General features: G+C 48.9%; 1 protein-coding gene across 2 annotated transcripts in view; it reads left to right on the forward strand.

The window, feature by feature from the left end:
* The window catches only part of LOC134980532 (galectin-related protein A-like), a 40884-nt gene extending 17348 nt beyond the window's left edge, over positions 1-23536 (forward strand). The window contains exons 2-4 of one of the 2 annotated variants that reach the window (XM_063947386.1): positions 11409-11493; positions 12509-12683; positions 23184-23536. In XM_063947386.1, the coding sequence (XP_063803456.1) occupies positions 11409-11493; positions 12509-12683; positions 23184-23327 (404 nt within the window). In that variant the 3' untranslated portion in view covers positions 23328-23536. Of the gene's footprint in view, positions 1-11404; positions 11494-12508; positions 12684-23183 lie in introns of both variants that reach the window. The other variant, XM_063947385.1, reaches the window with a different exon arrangement.
* The last annotated feature ends 1820 nt before the right edge of the window (positions 23537-25356 follow it).

The following is a 25356-nucleotide window of genomic DNA, read 5'->3' on the forward strand; positions in this document are numbered from 1 at the left end:
TAGGGGTCTGATACAACCTCCCAGGTTCCGATACATCTCAGCCCCTACAACTGAGGCTGCCTCCCGTCAGCTCAGGCCCTCAGTTGTGACATCCCCCTCCTGTCCTCTCTGCTATCCATCTCCCCCTCCTGTCCTCTCTGCTATCCATCTCCCTATCCTGTCTTCTCTGCCATCCATCTCCCCCTCCTGTCCTCTCTGCCATCCATCTCCCCATCCTGTCCTCTCTGCCATCCATCTCCCCGTCCTGTCCTTTCTGCCATCCATCTCCCCCTCCTGTCCTCTCTGCCATCCATCTCCCCTCCTGTCCTCTCTGCCATCCATCTCCCCATCCTGTCCTCTCTGCCATCCATCTCCCTATCCTGTCCTCTCTGCCATCCATCTCCCCCTCCTGTCCTCTCTGCCATCCATCTTCCTCTCCTGTCCTCTCTGCCATCCATCTCACCCTCCTGTCCTCTCTCCCATCCATCTCCCCCTCCCGTCGTCTCTGCCATCCATCTTCCTCTCCTGTCCTCTCTGCCATCCATCTTCCTCTCCTGTCCTCTCTGCCATCCATCACCCCCTCCTGTCCTCTCTGGTATCCATCACCCCGTCCTGTCCTCTCTGCCATCCATCTCCCCCTCCTGTCCTCTCTGGTATCCATCACCCCGTCCTGTCCTCTCTGCCATCCATCTCCCCCTCCTGTCCTCTCTGGTATCCATCACCCCGTCCTGTCCTCTCTGCCATCCATCTCCCCCTCCTGTCCTCTCTGCCATCCATCTCCCCGTCCTGTCCTCTCTGCCATCCATCTCCCCCTCCTGTCCTCTCTGCCATCCATATCCCCTTCCTGTCCTCTCTGCCATCCATCTCCTTCTCCTGTCCTCTCTGCCATCCATCACCCCGTCCTGTCCTCTCTGCCATCCATCTCCCCCTCCTGTCCTCTCTGCCATCCATCTCCCCCTCCTGTCCTCTCTGCCATCCATCTTCCTTTCCTGTCCTCTCTGCCACCCATCTCCCCCTCCTGTCCTCTCTGCCATCCATCTCCCCCTCCTGTCCTCTCTGCCATCCATCACCCCGTCCTGTCCTCTCTGCCATCCATCTCCCCCTCCTGTCCTCTCTGCCATCCATCTCCCCATCCTGTCCTCTCTGCCATCCATCTTCCTCTCCTGTCCTCTCTGCCACCCATCTCCCCCTCCTGTCCTCTCTGCCATCCATCTCCCCCTCCTGTCCTCTCTGCCATCCATCTCCCCCTCCTGTCCTCTCTGCCATCCATCTTCCTCTCCTGTCCTCTCTGTCACCCATCTCCCCCTCCTGTCCTCTCTGCCATCCATCTTCCTCTCCTGTCCTCTCTGCCATCCATCTCCCCCTCCTGTCCTCTCTGCTATCCATCTCCCCCTCCTGTCCTCTCTGCCATCCATCTCCACCTCCTGTCCTCTCTGCTATCCATCTCCCCCTCCTGTCCTCTCTGCCACCCATCTCCCCCTCCTGTCCTCTCTGCCATCCATCTCCCCCTCCTGTCCTCTCTGCCATCCATCTCCCCCTCCTGTCCTCTCTGCCATCCATCTCCCCCTCCTGTCCTCTCTGCCATCCATCTCCCCCTCCTGTCCTCTCTGCCATCCATCTCCCCCTCCTGTCCTCTCTGCCATCCATCTCCCCCTCCTGTCCTCTCTACCATCCATCTCCCCCTCCTGTCCTCTCTGCCATCCATCTTCCTCTCCTGTCCTCTCTGCCACCCATCTCCCCCTCCTGTCCTCTCTACCTTCCATCTTCCTCTCCTGCCCTCTCTGCCATCCATCTCCCTCCTCCTGTCCTCTCTGCCATCCATCTCCCCCTCCTGTCCTCTCTGCTATCCATCTCCCCGTCCTGTCCTCCCTGCCATCCATCTCCCCCTCCTGTCCTCTCTGCCATCCATCTTCCTCTCCTGTCCTCTCTGCTATCCATCCTACCGTCCTGTCCTCTCTGCCATCCATCTCCCCCTCCTGTCCTCTCTGCCATCCATCTTCCTCTCCTGTCCTCTCTGCTATCCATCCTACCGTCCTGTCCTCTCTGCCATCCATCTTCATCTCCTGCCTCTCTGCCATCCATCTCCCGCTCCTGTCCTCTCTGCTGTCCATCTCCCCCTCCTGTCCTCTCTGCTATCCATCTCCCTATCCTGTCTTCTCTGCCATCCATCTCCCCCTCCTGTCCTCTCTGCCATCCATCTCCCCATCCTGTCCTCTCTGCCATCCATCTCCCCGTCCTGTCCTTTATGCCATCCATCTCCCCCTCCTGTCCTCTCTGCCATCCATCTCCCCATCCTGTCCTCTCTGCTATCCATCTCCCTATCCTGTCTTCTCTGCCATCCATCTCCCCCTCCTGTCCTCTCTGCCATCCATCTCCCCATCCTGTCCTCTCTGCCATCCATCTCCCCGTCCTGTCCTTTCTGCCATCCATCTCCCCCTCCTGTCCTCTCTGCCATCCATCTCCCCTCCTGTCCTCTCTGCCATCCATCTCCCCATCCTGTCCTCTCTGCCATCCATCTCCCTATCCTGTCCTCTCTGCCATCCATATCCCCCTCCTGTCCTCTCTGCCATCCATCTTCCTCTCCTGTCCTCTCTGCCATCCATCTCCCCCTCCTGTCCTCTCTCCCATTCATCTCCCCCTCCCGTCGTCTCTGCCATCCATCTCACCCTCCTGTCCTCTCTGCCATCCATATTCCTCTCCTGTCCTCTCTGCCATCCATCACCCCCTCCTGTCCTCTCTGGTATCCATCACCCCGTCCTATCCTCTCTGCCATCCATCTCCCCCTCCTGTCCTCTCTGCCATCCATCTCCCCCTCCTGTCCTCTCTCCCATCCATCTCCCCCTCCCGTCGTCTCTGCCATCCATCTCACCCTCCTGTCCTCTCTGCCATCCATCTTCCTCTCCTGTCCTCTCTGCCATCCATCACCCCCTCCTGTCCTCTCTGGTATCCATCACCCCGTCCTGTCCTCTCTGCCACCCATCTCCCCCTCCTGTCCTCTCTGCCATCCATCTCCCCCTCCTGTCCTCTCTGCCATCCATCTCCCCCTCCTGTCCTCTCTGCCATCCATCTTCCTCTCCTGTCCTCTCTGTCACCCAACTCCCCCTCCTGTCCTCTCTGCCATCCATCTTCCTCTCCTGTCCTCTCTGCCATCCATCTCCCCCTCCTGTCCTCTCTGCTATCCATCTCCCCCTCCTGTCCTCTCTGCCATCCATCTCCACCTCCTGTCCTCTCTGCTATCCATCTCCCCCTCCTGTCCTCTCTGCCACCCATCTCCCCCTCCTGTCCTCTCTGCCACCCATCTCCCCCTCCTGTCCTCTCTGCCATCCATCTAACTCTCCTGTCCTCTCTGCCACCCATCTCCCCCTCCTGTCCTCTCTGCCATCCATCTTCCTCTCCTGACCTCTCTGCTATCCATCTCCCCCTCCTGTCCTCTCTGCCATCCATCTCCACCTCCTGTCCTCTCTGCCATCCATCTCCCCCTCCCGTCCTCTCTGCCATCCATCTCCCCCTCCTGTCCTCTCTGCCATCCATCCCCCCTCCTGTCCTCTCTGCCATCCATCTCCCCTCCTGTCCTCTCTACCTTCCATCTTCCTCTCCTGCCCTCTCTGCCATCCATCTCCCTCCTCCTGTCCTCTCTGCCATCCATCTCCCCCTCCTGTCCTCTCTGCTATCCATCTCCCCGTCCTGTCCTCTCTGCCATCCATCTCCCCCTCCTGTCCTCTCTGCCATCCATCTTCCTCTCCTGTCCTCTCTGCTATCCATCCTACCGTCCTGTCCTCTCTGCCATCCATCTCCCCCTCCTGTCCTCTCTGCCATCCATCTTCCTCTCCTGTCCTCTCTGCTATCCATCCTACCGTCCTGTCCTCTCTGCCATCCATCTTCATCTCCTGCCTCTCTGCCATCCATCTCCCGCTCCTGTCCTCTCTGCTATCCATCTCCCCCTCCTGTCCTCTCTGCTATCCATCTCCCTATCCTGTCTTCTCTGCCATCCATCTCCCCCTCCTGTCGTCTCTGCCATCCATCTCCCCATCCTGTCCTCTCTGCCATCCATCTCCCCGTCCTGTCCTTTCTGCCATCCATCTCCCCCTCCTGTCCTCTCTGCCATCCATCTCCCCATCCTGTCCTCTCTGCTATCCATCTCCCTATCCTGTCTTCTCTGCCATCCATCTCCCCCTCCTGTCCTCTCTGCCATCCATCTCCCCATCCTGTCCTCTCTGCCATCCATCTCCCCGTCCTGTCCTTTCTGCCATCCATCTCCCCCTCCTGTCCTCTCTGCCATCCATCTCCCCTCCTGTCCTCTCTGCCATCCATCTCCCCATCCTGTCCTCTCTGCCATCCATCTCCCTATCCTGTCCTCTCTGCCATCCATCTCCCCCTCCTGTCCTCTCTGCCATCCATCTTCCTCTCCTGTCCTCTCTGCCATCCATCTCACCCTCCTGTCCTCTCTGCCATCCATCTTCCTCTCCTGTCCTCTCTGCCATCCATCACCCCCTCCTGTCCTCTCTGGTATCCATCACCCCGTCCTGTCCTCTCTGCCATCCATCTCCCCCTCCTGTCCTCTCTGGTATCCATCACCCCGTCCTGTCCTCTCTGCCATCCATCTCCCCCTCCTGTCCTCTCTGGTATCCATCACCCCGTCCTGTCCTCTCTGCCATCCATCTCCCCGTCCTGTCCTCTCTGCCATCCATCTCCCCCTCCTGTCCTCTCTGCCATCCATCTCCCCGTCCTGTCCTCTCTGCCATCCATCTCCCCCTCCTGTCCTCTCTGCCATCCATCTCCCCCTCCTGTCCTCTCTGGTATCCATCACCCCGTCCTGTCCTCTCTGCCATCCATCTCCCCCTCCTGTCCTCTCTGCCATCCATCTCCCGTCCTGTCCTCTCTGCCATCCATCTCCCCCTCCTGTCCTCTCTGCCATCCATCTCCCCCTCCTGTCCTCTCTGCCATCCATCTCCTTCTCCTGTCCTCTCTGCCATCCATCACCCCGTCCTGTCCTCTCTGCCATCCATCTCCCCCTCCTGTCCTCTCTGCCATCCATCTCCCCCTCCTGTCCTCTCTGCCATCCATCTCCCCCTCCTGTCCTCTCTGCCATCCATCTTCCTCTCCTGTCCTCTCTGCCACCCATCTCCCCCTCCTGTCCTCTCTGCCATCCATCTCCCCCTCCTGTCCTCTCTACCATCCATCTCCCCCTCCTGTCCTCTCTGCCATCCATCTCACCCTCCTGTCCTCTCTGCCATCCATCTCCCCCTCCTGTCCTCTCTGCTATCCATCTCCCCGTCCTGTCCTCTCTGCCATCCATCTTCATCTCCTGCCTCTCTGCCATCCATCTCCCCCTCCTGTCCTCTCTGCCATACATCTCCCCCTCCTGTCCTCTATGCCATCCATCTCACCCTCCTGTCCTCTCTGCCATCCATCTCCCCTCCTGTCCTCTCTGCCATCCATCTCCCCCTCCTGTCCTCTCTGCCATCCATCTCCCCCTCCTGTCCTCTCTGCCATCCATCTCCCCGTCCTGTCCTCTCTGCCATCCATCTCCCCCTCCTGTCCTCTCTGCCATCCATCTCCCCCTCCTGTCCTCTCTGCCATCCATCTCCCCGTCCTGTCCTCTCTGCCATCCATCTCCCCTCCTGTCCTCTCTGCCATCCATCTCCCCCTCCTGTACTCTCTGCCATCCATCTCCCCATCCTGTCCTCTCTACCATCCATCTCCCCCTCCTGTCCTCTCTACCATCCATCTCCCCCTCCTGTCCTCTCTGCCATCCATCTCACCCTCCTGTCCTCTCTGCCATCCATCTTCCTCTCCTGTCCTCTCTGCCATCCATCTCCCTATCCTGTCCTCTCTGCCATCCATCTCCCTCCTCCTGTCCTCTCTGCCATCCATCTCCCCCTCCTGTCCTCTCTGCCATCCATCTCCCCCTCCTGTCCTCTCTACCATCCATCTCACCCTCCTGTCCTCTCTGCCATCCATCTCCCCTCCTGTCCTCTCTGCCATCCATCTCCCTATCCTGTCCTCTCTGCCATCCATCTCCCTCCTCCTGTCCTCTCTGCCATCCATCACCACCTCCTGTCCTCTCTACCATCCATCTCCCCCTCCTGTCCTCTCTGCTATCCATCTCCCCCTCCTGTCCTCTCTGCCATCCATCTCCCCCTCCTGTCCTCTCTACCATCCATCTCACCCTCCTGTCCTCTCTGCCATCCATCTCCCCTCCTGTCCTCTCTGCCATCCATCCTCCTATCCTGTCCTCTCTGCCATCCATCTCCCTCCTCCTGTCCTCTCTGCCATCCATCACCACCTCCTGTCCTCTCTGCCATCCATCTCCCCCTCCTGTCCTCCCTGCCATCCATCTCCCCTTCCTGTCCTCTCTGCCATCCATCTTCCTCTCCTGTCCTCTCTGCCATCCATCTCCCCCTCCTGTCTCTGCCATCGATCTCCCCGTCCTGTCCTCTCTGCCATCCATCTCCACCTCCTGTCCTCTCTGCCATCCATCTCTCCCTCCTCTCCTCTCTGCGATCCATCTCCACTTCCTGTCCTCTCTGCCATCAATCCTCCCCTTCCTCATCTCTCTGCGATCCATCTCCTCCTCCTGTCCCCTCTGCCATCCATCTCTCCCTTCACCCATTTACCCTGATCAGTATTATTGCTCACTTTCTCGTAGAAGCTAATTAAGTTAGTTTGACATGATCTGTAACTAACAAAACCATGCTGATTACCATTAATAACCTTGGAGGTATCCAAGTACTCTAGTATGTTATCCCTTATTATACCTTCCAGTATTTTTCCCCACTATTGATGTCAAACTTACTAGTTTATAGTTACCAGGATGAGTTTTAATTCCCTTTTTAAATATTGGGACTACCTCTGCTATACGCCAGTCCTTCGGTATCATTGCTGATGTAATTGAGTCACAGAAAATCAAATATAGGGGCCTCAATAGCTCTGAGTTAAGTTCCATAAGAACCCTGGGGTGAAGTCCATATGGCCCAGGAGATTTATTTATCTTAATTTTCTTAGTCGCTCCCGGACTACTTCCTTGTTTAACCAAGTACTTAGTATATATTGCTTAAACAGTATTACACGATTTTGTATTGTGTTTTTTCTTCTTATATATGTGACACTGAAACAGTCAACTTGGAGAACTGAACACAGACAATTACAGGGGAGTGCTATTTATTTTTTATTAAATCGCCATTTACCCAGTATTCTTGATATTGTGTATTTCCGGTATGAGTTAAGGTATAAACTCTTTTATATTGGTGTATAATGCTGCAGCGGTGTGCGCATTGTAAGGTACCAAATTTTTGTAGTTAATGACTGTTATAATTAATGATCTCTAAAATTAAACCCACTCTGACTTTCAATCTACTGTAATGCTGGCCATACACTTGTGCGATGCCCCGCGTCGCAACATCGCGGGGCATCGCACTGGCAGTTCAGGTGCGATCAAATCGCACCTGAACCGCCAAAGTGGTTACCATGCGATTATGTGATAGATTGCATGGTAATCATGTGATGGGCACATCACCGCCGAGTGGGAGTGGCCTCTGGCCGTTCCTGGCGGGTGCCCATCGCACATCGCACATCGCAGTGCGATATATCTCATGTGGGTTTAAAACCATATGCGATCGCAGTACGATGCGAGAAATATTATGTGCAGCACATAATATCTTGAGACGCGATATTCGACCGGCGTGCCCGCGCATCGCATCTCAAGGTACCTAAAATGTGCATACAGTCCTTCAATTTCTCTCACAGATGTGGTCGAAATCGAAGGATAGCACCAATTATCTCACAAGTGTATGGGCACCATTACAATAAAACTACGTATGCATATGGAGCGGTCAGGGTTGGACTAGCCCACAAGGTAACAGTGGAAACCCTCGGTGGGCCCTCCTTGTCCTCTAGGGATCAGGTTCCAGACTGTCATTGAATAAAACTTTATACATATGTTACCTTATACTGCAGAGGAATATGTTGTATTTTCTAGTATTAATCTAGTACATTATCATGCATGAACTCACTAGCAGTATTTACTATATACATATATATAAAATAAAAAGTAAAGGCGGCACTCACCAGACCTTGTTATGTGTTAAAACTTTGTCCTTTAATCGGTCCTACGTTTCCGGGACCTCTCTCTATGTATAGATATATTTGGGGCCCAGCGCATGTACTGGCTAATAATTAGGCAAACCAATGTGATGGCTGGCCACTCACCCTCTAGAGCAGGCATTCCCAACCACAGTCCTCCAGGCACACCAACAGTGCAGGTTTCAGTGATATCCAGGCTGCAGCACAGATGGTTAAATCAAAATAACTGAGCTACTAATTAAGTCACCTGTGCTGCAGCCTGGATATCACTAAAACCTGCGCTGGTGGTGTGCCTGGAGGACCGTGGTTGGGAATGCCTGCTCTAGAGACTAGACACACCTCTAAGCATGGGCCCCTACCACTGCATTCCCCCAACGGTCTCTTCATGCCCTAGTTACACACTGGCATACCTCCCAACTTTGTTCTTTTGTGGGGCGGGACACTCGCGCGATGAAGCCGCGCTCGCTCCCGAAAAGGGGGCATGACCTATGAATAGGGGGCGTGGCTTCGCGATAACACCCGCGATCGCGAGCCACGCCCCCATTTTCGTCACTGAGGGGGCATGCTCAGCGCTCTGTGAGCCGCTGGCATGCTCCCTCTCCCTCTGACTCCACTGAATAGACGCTGTGCGCATGCGCACAGCGTCTATTCACCGCTGCTCTGCTGTCAATCGCTGCTGAGCAGAGCAGCGATTGACAGAGCCTCCCAACTGACCCCCCCACCGCGGGACACTGTGGCCCGCGGGTGGGACAGCGGGACAGTCCCCAAAAAACGGGACTGTCCCACGAAAATCGGGACAGTTGGGAGGTATGCACTGGCACTGGTACACAAATGTGAAAGCATTTCTAAACCATTAATACATTTTGATGTGGATGAGAGACAGACTGCGCTGACCTCCCAGCTGCGGCACCCCTGTAAGTCATACTTGCCTACCCTCCCAGGAATGGGCGGGAGGCTCCCGAAAATCTTGTGACCCTCCCAGCCCCCCGTAAGAACAGGCAAGTCTCCCAATTTCAGGGGTCACCCCTTCTTGTTGAATCGCGTCATCATAGCCACGCCTCCTGCTGTATAATGCCGGTAATTGCGGCTTTACACAGCGGGGGGCGTGGCTTACATGACGCAATCCAGCAGCCACGCCCCCGTTCCGCCTCTGACCCACCCCTTTCCGCCTCTGCAGTCCTCATTACTGTGACCTCTGCTTCTGCTTGGATACAGAGCTGTCCTCATTCATCTTGCCTCAATATGCCATGCCGCAGGAGATGCTTTTTTTTTGCCATAAAGTCGGGTGCCTTTTTTGACGAAAATGCATCTTATTTGCATTGCTACATAGCTAGAATGCACAAGCAGCTTCTGCTAATTAAAATGATATGCAACATGCCTATATTCTGTGTGCAACTGTGGCTGTATCTGCATATGAAGTGCTACGTTACAGTGATTTCCAGGAATACACTGTAACGTAGCATTTTGTATGCAGATACAGCCAGCCACACACAGAATATAGGCATGCTGCATATAATTTTAATCAGCAGAAGCTACCTGTGCCCCTAGGCATTTGCCTAGTTTGCCTATGCCTAGGGCCGGCTCTGGCCCCATGGACATATGGATAATCGCTACAGGAAGTGCGGTGCATATGGGCCCACACTGCCCCTTTTCAAAATACTTAGCTCTCTGTCAGCACCGCAGGTATTACCGGGAACACAGTGCAAGCACAGTTTTTACGGAAATATATTCCACAGATATTATTGGAAACTTGACAAAGGTGTCCTGTTTCCAGTGATCTGCATATGTGCACTAAAATTGCACCTGCACCATTTTCTTGGAGATCAGTGCATGCGCAGTAGAATCCTGTCACTTGCCAGGAGTCTAATGTGGAAAACAACAGCGAGGGCTTTACCGCTAATGGAGTCTGCACACGGCCCACTTTTCTCTTGATGCTCCCCTGATTGGTCCTATAATAAGTTTTTCACACTAGCCAGAACAAAGGGCAGAGGTGCAATTGTCATAATATCCCTTTATTCTGAGACACCTATGATTTACACTGGTTTTGTGGCTTGAAGTGCAGGCTTGAAATTACCCAGCCACAGAACCTGTGTAAATCATATGTTACCCAGATTAAAGTGATATTATGGCAACCCTAGGCAGAGGTGATTTTGAGCAGGTACAAGGGGTGCAGGAAAGCAGGAGCACATACCAGAGCTGAACTGCTTCTTGCTCGCACTTACATCCAGCGGTAGATATATTAAAGCTTCTAAAAATGAAAACTGGAGGTGTTTCCTATAGCAACCAATCATATCCTAGCTAATATTTTTCTATTGCATCCCAGAAAATAATAGTCACTATCTGATTGGTGTCTAGTGGCAACACCGTCACTTTATATTTTTAGAAGCTTTAGTAAAACTAGCCCCCAGTATAAACACTGTTGAGGAGGACAAACTCCTTTTAAACATGTATAAGCCTGTTTTTACACCAGAAAGCATAGTACTCCTCGGTGTGTACATGGGGGTCATTCTGAGTTGATCGCTTGCAAGCAGTTTTTAGCAGCTGTGCAAACGCTATGCCGCCTCCCACTGGGAGTGTATTTTAGCTTAGCAGAAGTGCGAACGAAAGAATCGCAGAGCGGCGGCAAAGTTTGTTTGTGCAGTTTCAGAGTAGCTCAAAACCTACTCAGCGCTTGCGATCACTTTCAGACTGTTCAGTTCCTGTTTTGACGTCAGAAACACTCCCTTCGTTCGCCCAGCCACGCCTGCGTTTCCCCAGCCATGCCTGCATTTTTTCTGGCACGCCTGCGTTTTCCCCAACACTCCATGAAAACGGTCAGTTGACACCCAGAAACACCCACTTCATGTCAATCACTCTGCGGCATCCAGTGCGACTGAAAAGGATCGCCAGACCCTGTGTGAAACGACAACGTTCGTTGTAATAGTACGTCGCGCGTGCACATTGCGCCGCATACGCATGCGCAGAAGTGCTGTTTTTTTTGCCTCATCGCTGCACAGCGAACGAATGCAGCTAGCGATCAACTCGGAATGACCCCCATGGTACAGCAGCAGAAAACAGGCTGTTTTGGAAATATTAGTAAATAGTATAAAATTAACTTTGTACTGTATGTTGTTTTCATGGAACTATCTGACATTGCTGTAATTTACTTATTACAGCGTAATGTAATCTATGCTTTTCACTCATTTGTTATCCATGTATAGGCAACGCAGGCGGGGTTTCCGGTTGCCCGGAAACCCTCCCTCCAGAAATCCTGCGTTTGCCACTGACATGTATCACAGACAGAAAGCCTAAACATTGATGAAATGAAGACTTTATACTACAGTATGTGTTCTCTTATTTTCAGACAGTAAAATATGTTGGTGACATCAAGGGAGGAATGAAGCCAGCCATGAAGATCACAATTATGGGATTAGTGGACGTCAGACCTAAGAGGTAGAACAACCACCATAGGAGTCTATACTACATGGTCTATTTAAACCATACTCATTTAATAAACCCCAGTACCTACTGCCACCTTCTCCACCTACCAGTGGGTATCACAGTTTCTGATTTCTCGTGACGGGATGCTCATGTTATGTCGGCAGTGAAAATATCAGCATGTGCTGTATGTTGACAGAGTACAATTTGACATGTCCATTATGCTGACATGCACAGTGTCGACTTGTAACATGTTAACACTGCAACAATGCCAACACCTTACCCTCTTGTCAGCATTTGGTAAATGTTGCCATTTTCCAGATGTCGACATTTTAATCTTGTTGACTCCCCTCGATCCCGCTCGCATAGTGAATGTCATTCTAAATGTTACAAACATTACATTGTTAGATGGCAGTTAAATACATACAAACACCAGGCTTGTACTGGCCCACAGGGGTACAGGGGTAATCCACCAGTGGGCCCCACTGCCTGGGTGCCCTCCTCCTGCTCTAAGGATCAGGTTCTAGACTGTGCACTTGAATTATACATATGTTACCTTATACTGGACTATGGTGTATTTTCTACAGTGCATTGCTGTTATTAATCTGTTATTAATCTGGTACATTATCATGCATGCAGCAGCTGAATTTACTGTATATATTTATGAACGGTCCCAGAGTTGCACTCTCTAATGGTTAGACAGACCAATGAGGTGGCAGGCAACACCCCCTCTGCGGACTGGCCACACCCTTAACATGGTCCCCTAACACTGCATTCCCCCGGTGGGCCCTACATGCCGACACTGTACCTTTGATTATAGCGGGATATTGGCGGAAACTGCTTAATAGTTAATACTGTATCAAAAATATTCCTAATCACACCACAGTTTCAGATATTGTTACAGACAGATTTATTATATTTAACTTTCAACATTGCTTTGAAATTCCTTGAATATAAGCAGTACTCGGCCATTTGGGATTGCTAGGTGTATAAATTATTATAAAATATGTTGATGACTTTTTCCATGCAGCTTTACCGTCAGCTTGCTGTGCAGTCCTACAGATACAGATGAGGATGTTGCTTTTTTGCTGACAGTCAACTTTCAAGACAAGTCCATAGTCCGAAACGCTAAGTTTGCAGGAACATGGGGTGCAGAGGAAAATAAGATCCAATTCTTCCCTTTCACAGCTGGAGACAACTTTAAGGTAAAGTCATGATCAGAATTGTATCTATATGTTGGCTGGCTGCAGACATTCCTTCATACTGGCTAAAATTATTATTGTATAATGGTGTGTGGTGAAAATGCTTGATATGAAGCAAGTCTGGGTTGCATGTCATTCTGAAGCTACATTTGATGAAGGTTCCGTTTAGGTTTAAGGCTACATTTGCATGTGTATTTCAAGCCTGCTGCTAACTTTGGAGCGTGAATTACACCAATATATGTTGGGGATGTAATTTGCGATTTTTGGTCATCACAGGATGTAAGCAGATGCAGGCGTCTATAGAAACAAGAGATGTTTATTTGCTCCAATAAATAACTTTAAAAAGATAATGTATTCCTAGTTGACAATACTAGAATAACACATACAGAATACAGATATTCTTGGAAATATAGATAAAGATAGAGTAAGCAGCAAGCTTCACACACAAATATCATTGGTGCTCGATCATACGTAGCCAGTGGTGCCGAGAGAGGGGGGGAGAGGGGACAAATTACCCGGGCCCAGGTCTGATGGAGGGTCCCAGAGAGGGCCCAGGGCCCCCTCCCTCTTACCTGGCAGCAGCATCTGCAGCTCTTCTCCTCAGCCCAGCACACTCTGCTGTGTACTGGGCTGCAGTGTGGCCATGGAGGTGCTTAAAATGCTATTTTTTTCCAGTATTTTTTTCTAAGGGTACATGACCGCACCTCCTGTGATTAGGCCATGCCCCATGAAAAGTACCTGGGCCTTGCCCGGCTCTCGACTGCCCTGTACATAGCTACCAGAGACCAGCACTCAAGCTTTTTGAAAACTAGAAAAAAATGAATGAAATATACAAAATGAGAAATGTGTACCTCAGAAATATTGCATGCTAGATGTATGCAATCTTTGTGTGTATATCACTATTGTGCAAAAGGCACAGCAAATCAGTCAGTGGCTAGTTTCTATAGTATTGCACTTTCCCCAGACGAAATCCACTAGGCTGCATTATCAACCAGGATACTTTGGATGTCTGAGAAGCAATTGAAATGGTCCTTTAAGAGATGGAAATGATTGATCATCTCACAAAGTAATTAGTCACCTTACAACATTGATCAGCACTGTTGGATATTATAAACGAATAAATCACATTAGCTTAAACCATTAAAATAGAACAAAAACCCTTTATTTCAAATTAGCTAGTGTGTTAATTAATTTAATTGCAAGCGCTGTTAAAAATGGGGTTGTATGTATGTGTCAAAGAAAAGAAATAAATGAACATGAGACAAAATACATTTAATATAATGCAATATGTTTTCAGCTCTTCAAATACCACCCCTATGCAAATACCGACCAATCGCTGTATTTTCACATGCAGTGGGCGGGGCCTAATGATGCCATTGGCTCGGTCCCACCCCCATCGCCGCCCACCTGCTTCTACTCTCCGGGTATCTCCCGGAGGGGAGAAAAGAAATGTAGGTAAGTATGTTTTAATGTGAGGCCTAAAAGTGTCTGAAAAAACGCTATGTTGACATTCAGAACATATCTAGATTCTGAGGGGCAGATGTATTAACCCAGGAGAAGTGATAAAGCAGTGATAAGTGGAAGGTGATAACGCACCAGCCAATCAGTTCCAATATGTAAATTGCAGGTAGGAGCTGATTGGCTGGTGCATTATCACCTTGCACTTTTAACTGCTTTATCACCGCTTTATCACTTCTCCAGGCTTAATATATCTGCCCCTGAATGTCACAATTTTGACCCACACCTGTCTAAAATTGCTCATTTATTGTGCCTACTTGTATGAGAAAGAAACCAAGACAGATTTCCTAGTAAAAGAGTAAATTTGCACTTGAAGTGGTTAAATTGTAAAAAGGAAAGTGGTTATAAGAAATACAATAATACAATTCAGCTTTGTACCAGGTCACAGAAATGGTGATGTAATACTGTATAAAGTAAGAGTATGTAAAACTATGTGAATGCATCAATTACTGCCTTATACCTTCTCATCAAGCACTTTAGTTACATGCTGGCAGAGTATCATTGCGTCAGAAAACTGGAGAATTAATGTATAAGGGTGGTTACTATGGGACAGTTGAAAAGATCAATAAGCCGGACGCAGCTGCATCTTTATGCCAATGCTGCGGCCAAAGGCCCTCATTCCGAGTTGATCGATCGCTAGCTGCTTTTAGCAGCAGTGCACACGCTAGGCCGCCGCCTTCTGGGAGTGTATCTTAGCAGAGCCAGGCATAGGCATAGGCAAACTAGGCAATTGCCTAGGGCATTTGATATGCCTAGGGGCATCAGCAGCTTCTGCTGATTAAAATGATATGCGGCATGCCTATATTCTGTATAGCATTTCATATGCACATACAGCCACAGTCTCACACAGAATATAGGCATGCTGCATATCATTTTAATCAGCAGAAGCTGCTTGTGTATCCTAGCCATATAGCAATGCAAATAAGATGCATTTTCATAAAAAAAGGGTGCCCGATGTTAGCATTGAGGCAATATTTATGAGGACACATCTGTATTCAAGCAGAGGCAGAGGTCACAGTGTTAGTGGCAGTGTGAGTGCTGTGTGCATGTGAGTGGGTTGGTTGTGCAGTAGTGTTCGGAATATGTGTAAGGAACAATAGGTGCGTCATGTAAAAATGCATTAATAATGTGCAACATATGTGTAAGGGGCACTATGTGTGTCATTATGTGTATAAGGGCATTGATAATGTGCGGCATATGTGTAACAGGGTACTACTGTATGTGTGTCATTATGTGTATAGGGGAACTAATAATGTGCAGCAAATGTGTAGGGGGCACTATGTGTGTCATTATGTGTATAAGGGCATTGATAATGTGCGGCATATGTGTAACAGGGTACTACTGTATGTGTGTCATTATGTGTATAGGGGTACTAATAATGTGCAGCAAATGTGTAGGGGGCACTATGTGTCATTATGTGTATAAGGGCATTAATAATGTGCGGCATATGTGTAAGGGACATTATGTGTAAAAGGGCATTAATAAAGGTTGGCATAATGTGTAAGGCGCATTATGTTCATAAGGACATTAATAATGTATCTCATATGTGTTAGGGTCATTACTGTGTGGCATTATGTGTATAAGGTGCTCTACTATGTGGCGTTGCGTATAGAAAGGGCACTACTGTGTCGTCTAATGTGAATAAAGAGCAATAGGGTGTGGTGTAATGTGAATAAGGAGCAATTCAGTGTGATGTAATGTGAATAAGGGGCTCTACTGTGAGGAGTAACATATATAAGGTAAAGTGATACTACTGTGGGATGTAATATGAATTATGGACACTATCGCATGATCATATGTGAATAAAGTTGCAATACTGTGTGGCGTAATTGGAATTGGGGTTATTGTGTGGCCATGCCCCTTGCCAGCAAAAACTCACCCCTTTTTGGGCTGTGCGCCAAATGTGTGAACTTTTCCAATTTAAAATATAGGGGGTACAAGGTCAGAGGCGGAACCAGCGGTGGTGCTAGGGGGCACCAGCCAAAATCTTGCCTAGGGCATCATATTGGTTAGGGCAGGCTCTGTATCTTAGCTTAGCAGAAGTGCGAATGAAAGGTTAGCAGAACTGCGCGTAAAAATTTTCATGCAGTTTCTGAGTAGCTCCAGACCTACTCCTACCTTGCGATCACTTCAGTCTGTTTAGTTCCTGCTTTGACGTCACAAACACGCCCTGCGTTCGGCCAGCCACTCCCCGTTTCTCTAGGCATGCCTGCGTTTTTACCTGACACGCCTGCGTTTTTTAGCACACTCCCGGAAAACGGCAAGTTACCACCCAGAAACACCCACTTCCTGTCAATCACTCACCGATCAACACAGCGACAGAAATGCGTCGCTCGACCTTGTGTAAAACTGCATAGTTTATGTGAAAGTACTTTGCGCGTGCGTACTGCGGCCCATACGCATGCGCAGAAGTGCCACTTTTTCACCTAATCGCCGCGCTGCGAATGAAAGCAGCTAGCGATCAACTCGGAATGAGGGCCAGTGGCATTCCTACTGAGACGCCCGCTGGCTGCATCGCTAATCCGTCTCGGTGAGTATTTAGACATACAACGGAAACTTGCGCCAGACCTATGGCAGGCCCAGTTTTCCAGTCCGAACATCCCACTATAGCGATACTGCGTCTTTAGACACTGCTGCTGTCAGCGACACGCCCGCATCTGACTAGCCACCGCCCTGTTTCCTCCCAGGAACACCCACTGAAAATCACTCTCTGCTTCCAAATCTGTTCTGAATCTCTGAAAGTGGCCCAGTTGTACAGCCAGCTGCTGTCTTAGACATGTCACAAACATATACAGGCACATTTAAGCAGCTACCTATTGTCCCGAGTTCAATCTCTGCTGTTCCTTTCTCCCCCACTATAGGATAATAGGACTGGGCGTGGCTGCTGTTTATCACACCGGCCTCCCAATAACCTTACATGAAGTGGTGTGCAGATTGGGGACATAAGGCCTAATTCAGCATGGGTCATAGATCTACAACCCATTACACTGACATGCTGGGGGACACCCAGCACACGGAAAGTCCACCCCGCATGCCAGGTCCTGCCCCCCCCCCCGCCCGCAAAAATGCGAGCGCATCGGACGAGCGCAATGCTCTTGCATGTTTAGGGTTGCCCTCTGCCTACACAGCCTAGCTGCTAAGGCAGATGGCAACCCGCCATCTTTTGGGTCGCAGCAGCTGCATGTGATGTCACGCAGCCGCTGCTGCCTGCCCGCAAACGGTCCAGACAACGTGCCCCTTCCTCCCATCGCTGCAATGCTGGTGACTCGATGCCCCCTCCCGCCCCGGCGAAAGCCTCTGCCTGTCAATCACGTTGCATCTCACTGTGTGCTCAGACGAAGTGCGTCTTCAGCACATGTGCACACTGCGGCTGGATTCAGCATGCAAACGCACTCGTACGTGCGTTCCATGCTGAATTAGGTCCATATACAGCAACCAATATTGAGTATAGGAGCCTTGCAGGAGAGTGAGCACTAAATGTTGAGCCACACAATTAGCTTCAGCCTAAAATAAGAAGGATGAGGTGTTGGGAAGATGTAACTTATGTGCACGGTGAGCGTGACCCATGTAAAGGCCCATATAGACGGGCCGATGTGGGAGAGATGTGTGCTGAGCGAACCGCTCAGCACACGTCTCTCCCGCCGCTCAGCACAGCGCGATGTGTGCTGAGCATGCGGGGGAGACCGGGGGGGCCGCTAATTTCACCCAGTGGGTGAAGTGAGCGACCCGCTAGATTGGCCTGCATGCAGGCCAATCTAGCACCAACCATAGCGATGCGCGGGGCGGTATCCGTTCACATGGTCGACCATGTTATGGTCGACAGTCATTAGGTCGACCACTATTGGTCGACATTGACATGGTCGACATGGACACATGGTCGACACATGAAAATGTCGACATGAGTTTTTTAACTTTTTTTTCTTTTGGGGAACTTTTCCATACTTTACGATCCACGCGGACTACGATTGGAACGGTAATCTGTGCCGAGCGAAGCGGTAGCGGAGCGAAGGCACCATGCCCGAAGCATGGCGAGCGAAGCGAGCCATGCGAGGGGACGCGGTGCACTAATTGGGGTTCCCAGTCACTTTACGCAAAAAAACGACACCAAAAAAAGTAAAAAAACTCATGTCGACCTTTTCATGTGTCGACCATTTTAATGTGTCGTCCATGTCGACCAATAGTGGTCGACCTAATGACTGTCGACCATAACATGGTCGACCATTCATACCGGAACCGCGCGGGGCTGCGCATCGCTATCCCTGTAGGGGGTACACACGGAGCGATAATGCTTAAATTCTAAGCAATCTAGTCAGATTGCTTAGAATATCGCTCCGTGAGTACCCCCCTTAAGGGGTGTAATTTTATCTGTGAAATGTTTGGATATGTGTACAAAGGTATATGGCGGGATGTAACGCAGTCCAAGATCGCCGGAGGTGCATTTTGACGGCCAATCTCGAACCGTTTTTTAAAGGCCCAATCACTTACAAGGCATGTTTTTTTGCATGGTTTTGCCCTGTAAGTGATTGTCTCTTCAAAAAAACATCCGAGAACGGCCGGCAACCCGCACTTCTGGCGATCTCGGACTCCATTGCATCTCGCCGATAGTATTTGCTGAGCGACTGTGTTTGTTATGGAGAGTTTAGAACCACACCTCATTATGTGTAAAATTAGGCTGCTTAGTCCAGCCACCCCCCTTCATTCTGTAACTGTAAACAGTTAGGTCCATATCTCTTTGGACAGATACAATTCTTTTTTATAGTCTTTACTCTGTACACCACAACAATGGATTTGACAGTAAAGAATGTAGATGTAATTTCAGCTTTAATTCAAGGGGTTGAGCAAAAATATTGTATGAAATGTTTAGGATTTGCAACCATTTATACACAAATGTAATTGGACAAATTAACATAATCATAAATAAATTGTTCATTTATAATACTTTGCTAGAGAACCCTTTGCAGGCAATGTCTGACTGAAGGCTGAAACCCACAGACATCACTAAAGGCTGAAACCCACAGACATCACCAAATGCCGGGTTTCCTCCTTTGTTATGCTTTTCCGGGTCTTTACTGCGGATGTCTTCAGTTTGTGTTTGTTAGCAAGTCTTCCTGACTTTAGTTGTGTCTTCAGAAAGTGAAATGCATGCTTATTTGGAGTGAGATCCGGTGATTGACTCAGCCATTGCATTGCAGAATATTCTACTTCTTTCCCTTAAACTCCTGGATTGGTTTCACAGCATGTTTTGGTTGGTTTCACAGCATGTTTCACAGCATGTTTTTGTCCATCTGTACTGTTAAGCGCTGTGCAATCAACTTTGCTGAATCTAAGCAGACAGTCTATCCTTTGTGACACAGAAGCTGTGTAGTGGAAGGAAACGGACTCTGGACCACGGTTTTAATTCGTCAGGATGACCGCAGACAAGTAACCATTACTGAGAAAATGTTTACAGCCCTGTCACTCACTAACAGAGATCTACTCCCTAGTCACCAGCCAACTTTTCCAGCATTGGTCCAAAAAAATGGCCTAGACAGACCTTGTATACCCTAGACTCCTCCTCCTCCTCCCACTGGCAGGCAAATTACACTCCCACCTTGCTTTTAAAGGGAAGCTCTTCACATCTGCTTTGTTTTGATCAGTCACATGCCTTCAGCTACAGGGAGAAACACACTGTAATCAACAAACAGGTAAGACACTTTTTTTTTCTGCAGCAAACTGTTCCTATTGCCACACCCTATGAAACGTTAAAATTCATCCGGCTGCTTCTGTCACATCTGCCATCACACTGCTTCCACTGTGGTTTACAGATAATATGGTATGCTTTGGATCAAGAGCCATTCTAGGTCTTCTCCATACTTTTTTTCTTTCCATCATTTTGGTACAATTTAAGCTTAGTTTTCTCTGACCAAAGAATAATGGGCCTAATTCAAACCTGATCGTAGATGTGCTAAATTTAGCACATCTACGATCAGTCACACAGACATGTGGGGGGACGCCCAGCACAGGGCTAATCTGCCATGCATGTCAGGCCCGACCCCTCCCCGCACAATTACAAAAGCAACGCACAGCGGCAATGCTTTTGTACTAGAAGTGTAGCTCTCTGTCAGTGCAGCTCCTGCACGCTGGCAGGAGCTACTAGTCACTGTGAGGGTTGCAGCGGCCTGCCCCCTCCACCGGTCTGGGCACGCCTGCGTTGCTCAGACCGCACCCCTAAATGGCGCCGAAACGCCGCCAGCTCTCCCCCTCTCACCTCTGCCTGTCAATCAAGCATGCGCAGTTCAGAGTTGATCGGCTGCTGTGCGAAAACGCACAGCACCGATCAGGTCAGATTTAGGCCCACTGTTCCAGAACAGGGCTGGCTTTTTTAGTTATTTCTTGGAAGTCTATGCTTGAGACTAATGAATGGTTTGCACCTTCTGGTGAACCCTCTGTATATGCTCTCATAAAGGGCCTAATTCAGACTGGACCGCTGCAGCGATCGCAGTCTGAATTTCATTGTGGAATGCACAAGCGCACCCCGGGAGCCCAGTGAGATGCAAAAAGCATCTCAGGGCAGCGATCACCTCTGCCTGATTGACAGGCAGAGGCGATCACGGGGCGGGAGGGGGCGTGCCAATGGCGTCAGAGCGCCGTTGGCGGGGCACAGTCCGGACAACAGAGGTGTGCCTGGACTGTTGCGGGGGCGGGCCGCGGCAGCTGCGTGACATCACACGCAGCCACTGCGGCCTGGGATGCGGCGAGTAGCTCAATGGGTGCAAAAGCATCGCCGCTGTGTGATGCTTTTGCACCCTTGCGGGGGGTAGGGCCAGACTTGCGGGCGGACTAGCCCGGTGCTGGGCGTCCCCCCGCATGTCTGAGAAACTGATCGTAGATGTGCTAAATTTAGCACCTCTATGATCAGATCTGAATCACCCCCAAAGTCTTCTCTGTTGGTAGTCTTGGATAATGATATGCCTACCTCACGCCTGGAGAGTGTTCTTCACTTGGCTCAATGTTGTGATGGGAATTTTCTTTACCTTGTCGTCTTTCTTGGAGCTCACCAGTGCGTTCTTTTTTCCTCAGAATGTACCAAACTGTAGATTTGGCCATTCCTATGTTTCCCACTATCAGGCTGATGGATTTCTTTTGTTTTTGCAGCCTAAGGATGGTCTGTTTCACTTGCATGGAGAACTCGTTTGACTACTTGTTGTGGACTCACAGCAACAGCTTCCAAATGCAAATAGCACACGTGGAATCATCTCCAGACCTTCAGCCCACTTAATTGATAAATAATGAAGGAATAGCCTACAGCTCTTCCATAAAACAGCTTTGAGAAAATTGACCAATTACTTTTGGACCCTTTAAAAAAGGGGGCTACATATAAAACAACTATAATTCCTAAACCCTTCTCCTTTTTCGGATGTGAATACTCATATATTAAAGCTGATAGTCTGCACTTTAAAAACATAAGGCCTGATTCGTGTTTGTAGGTAAAGTAAACAACTGGGCAAAACCATGTGGCACCGAAGGTGGGGCAGATGTAACGTACAGAGAGATTTACATTGGGTGGGGTGTGCTCAAACTGAAATCTAAATTGCAGTGTACAAATAAAGCTGTCTAATATTTGTGGGCTACAGTACATGCAAAAGCAGACAGTATTCACCCTGCACAGTATAACAATATAACCCACCCAAATCTGAATCCCTCTGCACATATTACATCTGCAGTGCAACATAGTTTTGCCCATTTCCTTGCTTTTTGCTTTACTTACTATCATGACTCAGGCCGATAGTCAATATATAACTGTAACTTGAATATGTTCTTGTAAACAGACAAAAGAACAAAAATTGTATCATAAATGTTTTATACAATACTTTTGTTCAACCCCTTGAATTAAAGCTGAATTGCACTTCAATTGCAAGTTAGGAAAATCGTGTCAGTGTCCAAATGTATATGGACCTTACTGTATTCCCCTTCAAAGTGTTTATTAAACTTTGCTTCAGTTTTATTATTTGTACAATCAAATTTGTCATCCAAATATTTTACTATTCACTAAGGATTAAAATATGTGAGTCTTCATGCCCTCATAAAGTACAGTAGGGAGGTACAGAAGGAGCCATCTTTATCTTGGCCTTTAATAGGATTGAATGCAGTCAGACTTAGGGGGTCATTCCGAGTTGATGGTAGCTGTGCTAAATTTAGCACAGCTATGATCATCTTCCCTGACATGCGGGGGGACGCCCAGCACAGGGCTAGTCCGCCCCGCATGTCAGTCCCCCCCCCCCCCCCTTCCCGCACAAATGCAAAAGCATCGCACAGCGGCGATGCTTTTGCATTTGTGGAGTAACTCCCGGCCAGAGCAGCTCCTGCGGCTGGCCGGGAGATGACTGCCGTTGCCACTGGCTGCAGCGACTGTGTGAGACGTCACGCAGCCACCGTGGCCCGCCCCCCCCCCCCCAACGGTCCAGCCACGCCTTCGTTGGCCGGACCGCGCCCCCTAAAAGGCGGCTTAATGCTGCCGTCCAGCCCCCTCCTGCCCAGCGACCACCTGTCTCAGAGGCAATCGCTAGGCAACGATGGCTGCCATGCGCCGCCGCATGCGCAGTTCTGACCCGATCGCTGCGCTGCGACAAATTGCAGCGAGCGATCGGGTCGGAATGACCCCCACAATCCCCTGCTGTAATGGCTTAATCCCCTGATGTATTGATCTCTCTGTATTGTATAGCAGCTGAGAACAATAGATGAAGGGTTTATGCTAATAAACCATGGTGTGACTAGGCGCAGCAGAGAAGCCAAGATAACTGTGGCTCCATCTGTATTCTAGATTTTATATGGACAAGTGCCAAAGTGATGACTATGTTGTTTAAAGACAGATTGAGGTCGCTTGTTATAAAACTAGAGTTTGTAGTATAATGTTCTCATAGAAACAGTTTGCATTTAATTCCTTGTGGCATTCCTTTAAAATATGTTTGCTGTACGATACACAAGAGGTTTTTTATTTTCTTACAGATGGAAATTGTGTGTGAACACCAGCAGATGCGGGTTCTCTTGGATGGACAGCAACTGTGTGACTTCACACACCGCGTTTCACAGCTGACAACAGTGACAAGCCTCAGAGTAACAGGAGATATTAAACTAACCAAGGTGGCATGAGATGGGAGCTTCCAGGACAGAACAGGAAACACTAGCGGACTGTTGTCAGTCTGATGTTTATTTCATTTAAAAATTATTTCTAAATTTGACAGATTTTTTTTTTTTTTTTTTACTGTTTTTGGTTTTGCTTTATTGTAATAAAAAATACAGGAAACACTTCTGCAATCATTTCATTGCTTTCTAACACTTATTAAAGAATTGAGATGAAAGTATTGCTCAATGATGTCTTTATCAACAGCTCGACCTCTGCTTCGCCCATGGCTCCAGCACCATCTTGCTATATGGTCAGATTTCTTGATGTAGCTTGTAATATTTAATGAAAATGTGCATTGTTCTATTTAAATGTATTGTTTTGACTTATTACAGAAATTAGGCGGCTCTTTTTGAAAGCTAGATCTTCAAAAGAGACATAACAGTTGAAAGTGTTGATACTTACGAGGGTAATTCAATCAGTTAAATTACCCCCTGAGGGCTATACAATTAGCTGTGAAACACAGCACTCATCGTGGAATTGTCTTTAGATCCCAAAACTAAATCCACTGTAAAGGGGGGTATACACGGGAGAGATGTGTGCTGAGCGATGCGGGGGATGACGAAGGGCGCTCACTTCACCCAGCGGGTGAAGTGAGCGACCCGCTAGATTGGCCTGCATGCAGGCTCAATCTAGCACCACCGGCGATAGTGATGTGCGGGGCCGTGCATCGCTATCGCTGAGGGGCATACACACGAGTGATCTGTGCTTAAAATCTAAGCAATCTAGTCAGATTGCTTAGAATTTAAGCATGGATTTCTCCGTGAGTACCCCCCTTTAGTGCCGTTTTCGTAATCGTGGCTGTAAAAACACATACTGTAGGCCCGGGAACTTATCCAGGATCCTATGAGTTTCCCCCCCAAAAAGGGCCTATATATATATATATTTGGAAAGAGGCACTCAATCATCATAAGCATATGAAAAAATGTCTTCTTGATTTATTTTCACCCACTAAAGGGCATTCAGGCAGAATCACAATAGTGATGGTGGCTCAGCATAAAATCTTGAAAAATCATGCACAATAAATACAGCACTCAAGAGTGCATTGATGGAAAGAGAAATTGCTTTTAGGTCATAAAAATTCAAACCAGTCAGTCAGTCGACCTCGGTCCCTCATAGACTATTCAAGACCTGCACATCATGTTACTGTCACCTTCCACACTCCAGAACCATCTGTAAGCAGACACATAACAGACACAGCCCAATATATACCCACCATAACTTACTGCAGCTGAACATGATCCTCCATTCAAACACCCGTGGCGTGCGTCTCACCTCATTGCGCATGCGCCACCAAACCTCATCACATGTTCAAGCCACATCAAATCAGATATATATATATATATATATATATATATATATATATATATATATATATACACACAGGGTTACTATAAAAAAAAACATGAACTTTTAACATTTGATAGAAACCAAAGTATTATTGATATAGTCAAAAAACTTACATATGTAATTTAGGTCTTTAAGTTTCTATGACTAAAGGCCTAATTCAGATCTGATCGCACAGCAAATTTGTTAGGCCCATGGTTTTGCCCATTAGCTAAATTCAGACCTGATCGCTAGCAAGCGATCTTTGCACTGCTGCAATCAGATAGTCGCCACCTACAGGGGGAGTATATTTTAGCTGTGCAAGTGTGCGAACGCATGTGTAGCAGAGCTGTACAAATTTATTTTATGCAGTCTCTGCACAGCCCAGGAGTTACTCAGCCGCTGCGATCACATCAGCCTGTCCGGGACCGGAATTGACGTCAGGAACCCTCCCTGCTAACGCATGGACATGCCTGAGTTTTTCCAGACATTCCCTGAAAACGGTCAATTGACACCCACAAACGCCTTTTTCCTGTCAATCTTCTTGCGATCACCCGTGCGAACGGATCCGTCGCACAAACCCATCGCTGAGCGGCGATCTGCTTTGTACCTGTGTAATATGCCTGCGCATTGCGGTGCATACAGTTTGGATCTGATTGCCTGCTGTGCGAA

This window comes from Pseudophryne corroboree, chromosome 12 (genome assembly GCF_028390025.1).
Source record: "Pseudophryne corroboree isolate aPseCor3 chromosome 12, aPseCor3.hap2, whole genome shotgun sequence".
NCBI classification, from domain to species: Eukaryota; Metazoa; Chordata; class Amphibia; order Anura; family Myobatrachidae; genus Pseudophryne; species Pseudophryne corroboree.